Source organism: Miniopterus schreibersii (assembly GCF_964146895.1).
Source record: "Miniopterus schreibersii genome assembly, chromosome: 18".
NCBI lineage: Eukaryota > Metazoa > Chordata > Mammalia > Chiroptera > Miniopteridae > Miniopterus > Miniopterus schreibersii.
The window spans coordinates 39,603,747-39,609,746 of NC_138121.1; the positions used below are offsets into that span (position 1 = coordinate 39,603,747).

The 6,000-nt window shown below is 59.1% G+C and overlaps 1 protein-coding gene across 1 annotated transcript in view; it reads right to left on the minus strand.

Moving 5' to 3' along the window:
• Positions 1-5,158, minus strand: part of TSHZ3 (teashirt zinc finger homeobox 3) — a 58,566-nt gene extending 53,408 nt beyond the window's left edge. Inside the window, exon 1 of the mRNA XM_081117860.1 lies at positions 5,066-5,158. Within this exon, the coding sequence (XP_080973986.1) occupies positions 5,066-5,105 (40 nt within the window). The 5' untranslated portion in view covers positions 5,106-5,158. The remainder of the gene's footprint in view (positions 1-5,065) is intronic.
• Between the last annotated feature and the right edge of the window lie 842 nt (positions 5,159-6,000).

A 6,000-nucleotide genomic window follows, 5' to 3' on the forward strand; every position in this document is an offset into this window, starting at 1 on the left:
TGGTCACAAGCAGAGTATGTTCTATTACTGTCTTCTTTTCAGTCACAAACAGTAACCTGAATTTTTACATTCACGTTTAACATAAATGTTTATAATTGTTGAAAAATTAGAGAAAGCTACCAAGTCTATATATCCATTTCTTACAATCCAGGTAAAAATCCCATAAGGGAAAAAAGCATACTCACAGCAATTGTTTAGGAGGGTTTAAAAATTAATTTAATGACTAACTGCAAATACTGGAAACTAGAATTAATCTGTCTGGATTTTTTTAAAGGCTTACAGACATTTAAATGCATGTATCGGGACACTTTATCAACCTAACATAAAATTGTCATCTTATCTTATTATATGACTATTTTATGCATGTGTCAAAGAATTTAAAAATGACTGCCTGTCTATTGAGTCTAATTACAACAGCACATTATCTGTCTGGATGTACTAGTCCACATCATTGTTACCAAATACAATACTGTGTGCACCTTGCATTTTTAACTTCAGACAGAGAAACTACAATTTGGAGGACAGTAACACACGCGCACACACATGCACACGCACACGGATGCGCTCAAGCGCACACGCGCGCACACACAGGCACACAGACACCCCACCTGCGCGCCGGGCGGGAGTGGCCTGGCCCTGTGCTGCCCACTGCCCCGCGGCGGGGATGCTCCGAGCGTCACAAAGGGCTCGGGGAAGCCCGGCTATCCAGCTACACTAACACCGACGGGAGACACACACCCTACTTTTTTTTTTTTTTAACTACAAGACCAAAGCTATTTTTACAGTTTGGCCAGTGACAGGCAGGAATAAAAATGGGCCGGCAGGAGAGCAGCGGGACTGCCCGCGGAACAGCGGCGGCCTGCTCACGCTGCCGGCTCGGCACGGCTGTTGGCACCGGGACCCGCGCCGGCCTCCCCTGCGCCCGCCCGTGTCTGCAGCCCGGCTTCCCCACGACGCAGACACGCGTGGCCGGGAAAGCGCGCAGCAAGGCACAGCCCCTCTGCCGCAGGGACAGGTGCTTCCCCTCCCGAGGCCGGAGCGGCGGGCGAAGGAGGGTTTCAGTTCCCGGGTCCCACCTGGGTGCCCCGGCCCTGAGCCGTCGCCTCTCATGCTCGTCACTTTACAAAACCATCTTTAGTAAAAGAGGAAAAATGCAGACTTGTGAGGCAATTCCAGGAGTAACTGCTGATCCATCAGTTACTGACTGTCTCGCTGCCGGTTATGAGCCCGCTCAAGGCAAAGCTGAGAACAAACGACAACAGCAACGCTCCCCATCAAGTGTGGCCCTGGAGAGCACTGGAGCCCTGCCTGGCGGCTGTGAGGACGACGGGCCCAGCAGCCAGCTCTGCGGGACCCTCTCCCTTGTGTGGGTGTCCAGGGAATACCCTTGCCTCCTGCCCTCTTTGTTTCCCCTCATCTTCTTGATTTTCCCTTTTAAAATCTGCTGTTCGTCTCATTTTGTAGGAAGGGGGTCACAGAGCAGCCAGAGCTGTCGCCTTGCTGCGGGGTGGAAGGAACACCTGTCCACAGGACAGACGTGCGGCAGGTTTGAGAGCCAAGACATCCCCCAGGCCGAAGCCGCAGCGCCCTCCCGAGCTCCGTGAGCTTCCAGGAGAGCAGAGAAACGGAGCCCTCCGGAGCTGCCCGGCACGTGGACGGGGCTCAGGAAGGCGAGGACGGTGGTACTTGGCCACCCGCAAGCCCATGTCTGCCGGCAGCGGGAACCCCTTGTGCCTTGCCACCACCGCCTCCCTGTTCCCTGGGGACACCCAGGCTTCCCTGACCCCGGCAGGTTTCTTTAAGGGGCCCAGGCACTGTTACAAAAGTCAAGATGCTTGAAGGTTCACCCTGGGGACGTGGCACCTACGAACCCCAGGAAGACTCTTTCAACGAATGAGACACCTCGGGTCGGGGCAGGCTGTGGTTCCTTGAGGGTTTTTTGAAAGTTTAGGCAACAGCTTTTCATGACTTTACATGTCCTCCAGAAATGAACATGAGTGGATAAAATGTTATCTGCTATTAAGTGTTGCCCTAATTTTCTTCAAAAAATACTTGTTTAAAAACAAACACTCTACCTAGGAGAGAGTCACACTGGAGAAAGAGACAGTGGTCGCTGCCTGGAGGAGGTCACCTCCCCAACCCGCCCCTCCGAGCGCCTGCGGGCAGCAACCTCTGTCCAGCACTGAAGTGCAGCCCTTCGCAACCACACGCCTGAGAAAGGACACTCCTGCCTGGGTTTTTCTTCAGCAGGTGAAAAAGCCTCTCTCGCCATTGAGAAAAGACACTGAGCCATGCATAATTTCTATCAGAAAAAAACACACAAAAACATCTGAAGTACAGAAATCCGTCTTTTCAGGGATTCCTGGGGCCTGCTTTGGGCTCCATTTGGCCCAGAGAGAAAGAGCCCGCACCTGTGCGCGGTGTCTGCAAGCTCTGCCCAGCCCTTGGGCCTTTGTGGTTGCTGTTCTACCCCAGACCATTAAAAGGGCCCTAATTCCTATGACATGATTATCCAGGTACCAAAGCCCATTTGTCACCTGCAGCAGAAAATTGAGTTAATGCACAACTAAAGGCAGCCAGGACTGTGTAATATCAACTTGATTACATCAAACTAGCTGCAAACCTAATTCTGCTGGATGACACTGCGTGGAGCTTGTCATCTCCAATCATCAAAGCTGTCAGGAATCCATCAGGGTTACAGCTAATTAGGTGAACACTAATGAAGCTGGCAAAACAACTTTTCTTTTTTTATGGCTGAGCGGACCTTTCAGTTTGGGGGGAACATTCCCGAGGATCCTCCAGGCTGCTGGGACTGGATTTCCAGTCACCAATCAGCAGACATCTTCCTTTGCCCACTCTATCGGCACAAAGCAATCAACGTGTTGCCACCCCCGGGCGCCACCAGAGAGGCAGGAACCTTATAACCTGCAGCTGCGAGAACTAAAAAAGAAGGGGAAAATGGGAAATTTCTTGTCCATCTAAATAAACAAACAAAAAAACAAAAACTCACACAGCTCACTTATTGGCCTGTGCACACTCATCTCCAGCCTCAGCGTGGAGGGTTCTCCCTCCTCTCCTCTTAAATAAGTAACCTTCAGACATCCCCCCACCCGTCCATTAGGCAGAGGCATCCTGATAGCGTAAATCCAAAACCAGGGGATGGGAAAGAAAGAAAGCACTCACGCTGCCAACTTCTGATTGACCATTAAGCTATTGATGAATGTGCCTGTCAGGAGAGAGACAATTAAATCAAATATGAAACAAAGTCGTTTTGACGGGTCATTTTGATAGAGCAAAACCATTCTTCCATCTCCTATTAGTCGTGCAGTCAAGTTTTTACATACTGAGTCTCTCTTAACTAACCTGAAATTTCCTGCCTGGCTTTTTAAAAGGTGCAAAAAAATTCGTGAACAGGTTGCTTTAAAAAATGTACATTTCTTTCTCATCTAATATTTTTAGCAGAAAGTTATCAAATAAGGGTGTCAGATTGGCAAGGTGGGAGAGAAAAGATGAACCAACTGTAGAGCGAGTTCTAAACCAAATGCAAGTTGCGATCACATATGGCTCATTTGACTGAGGCGCACAGATACCTCAAAGTGTGCATCCTACAGAAAGAAAGATTCCAGGGACTGGAAGGAGCCCAAGGCACTCCTGCCCAACTCTGCGAAGGAACCCTCCAACTCTGAGGGGTTATTCTGGGTGGATGGGCTCTTTCTTGACCTTGGAATTCAAAGTGGCGGCGGTGTGGTCAAGAGCGCGAGCGGAGGTGACCCCAGAGGCAGCACCTCCCTGCACCACACTGGGAGGTCCGAGCCTTCTGACTCTGGGCAGCAGGAAGCAGAGCACACAGCCTGACCTAACGCCCCAAACCAAATCTTTTTTTATTCTGTGGTTTTCTTAAGACACTAACAGGAAAGTACACTTCTAGGGGAATAAAGGCCAGCACCCCCGTAAGGGGCTCAGGGTGCAGCGGCTCCGCGAGCTGGGGCGCGCGGGCACCGCGGGCAGGACCCTGGGCACCCCAGGGCTGCGACACGCGCCCTCCATCTGAGAAGCGCACCCGGAGGCCGGCCCTCCCCTCGGCCTCCCTCCTTCGCCAAAGGAGAGGCAAAGAAAGAAGCCCCGGCCTCGGGCGCCCCGGCCTCTGCGCCGACCCCTGCCCGCGCCGCACGCTCCCCTCCATCTGCGGTCCTCTCGCAGTTGGCCCCAAATCCTGAAGTTGCACTGACAGGGCCCTAGTGACGTCACGGAGCTGGGCCTCACCGCCGCCCGTGATTTATTGGTGTTTATTGGGAATGACTAGATCAAAGGCAGCGGCACGACAGGCGATCAATCAGCCATCAAACCGAGGGTGGCGAGGGGCCCGCACCCCTTCTTCCAGGCGACATGCCCCCAGCTGACATTATTGCAAAATAATGCTGTGTGTGTGGGTTGGGTGGGTTTTCAGTGATGCTTTTTCCAGAAAAGAAAAGAAGAGGAGAGAAGAGAAAAGCTGCGTCTTAACAGGAGTTGACACTCCTGGCAAAAAAAAAAAAAAAAAGAGAGAGAGAGAAGTGGAGGGAAAACAAGTACTCAGACAAGCACCCGGACAGGCACTCGGACAAGCACCCGGACGCGCCCGGGCCGCAGCTGGGGGGCGGGCGGCGGGGAGGCCGGCGGTCAGGCCACGCCCGGCCCCGCTGGACGGCGGCCCCGGGCCGAGGGGTCTGGGCCCGGCGCGGGGGCGCCATCGGGGCGGCGGGAAGGCGGCGCCCGGCCCTCGGGCCACAGCCTCCGCGAAGGTGCCCCGGGGCGCGGGGACCCAGCAGAGGCTCCTTCCCGCGCCCCGCCGCCCGGCCGAGGAGTCGGCAACCGGCCGCTCCGGCCGCCCGGCGCCCCAAGTAGGTGCGGGCAGGACGCGCGCAGGACGCGGGGCCCGGGGCGCGGGGTCCGGGAGGCGCGAGCGGCGACGAGCCCGCGCCCCGAGTTACTCCGCGCGGGCAGCAGCCGCGGGGCCGGGCCGGGGCGCGGGCGCGGCAGGGTCGGCGCGGGCGGAGGCGCGGGCTGCGGGGGGAGCGGCGCTTACCTGCTGCGCGCCGGGGCGCCTGCTGCTTCCTCCGCGGCATGATGCTCCTGCGGCGGCCGCCGCGCCGGCCGGGCCGGGCGGGCGGCGCTCAGCCTCCCCCGAGAGCGGCCGCCCGCAGGCTGCTGCTGCGCCCGGCTCCCGAGCCCTCTCCCAGCTCCGCCGCGATCCCGAGCGTGCGGAGGGAAGGAGGGCGGGCGCGGGCGCGGGAGGGAGGGAGGAGCACGGGGTGGGGAGGGAGGACCGCGCTGCCGGCGGAATGGGAAGTTTGACAAATAGCTCCAGAGGCCAGGGGAGGAGGGGGCGGGGAGGAGCGCGGCCCTGCCCCCCCGCCGGCCCCCAGACGAGGTGCGCGGGGCTCGGGACCCGGGGCTGGGAGAGGGGAAGGCGGGCCCGGGTGGGAGGAGGAGCGCGGGAGCCGCCCCGGCGGGTCGCGCCCTGGCCCCCGACCCCGGGCAGGGGGTCAGGCTCGGGGGGCGCGCCTCCGCGCCCGCGCCCGCGCCCGGCTCCGCGGTCCAGTCTTCTGCCCGCGGCGGCTGGAGCGGCGTCGGCCACAGGCAAGCTTAAAGGAAACGGAGAGGATCGTGTCACTCGCCGCCCGCCGGGGCCCGCGCCCCGCGCCCGGCCCGGGCCTCTCCGGGACCCCCGCGCGGCCCGGGGAGGGGGCGCCGCCCCTCTGCCTCCGCCCTCTGCGCGCACGCGGGGGAGCGCCGCCGGCCGGGCGGGCTCGGTCCCAGGGGCTCGGTTCCCCCGGCCCTCCCCGCCCGGCCTGCCCCCCGGCTGCCCCGCCGCCCGCGCGGGCCGCACGGCCCTCCACCCGCCGAGCCAGAGCCCCGGCCCGGCCCGGGGCTGGGCCCGCGCCCCGCAGGGACGCCGAGGCCGCTGGCAGCCGGCCGGCGCCCTCGAGGGAGGAGGCGGCCGCGGCTGGAGCGGGTGGG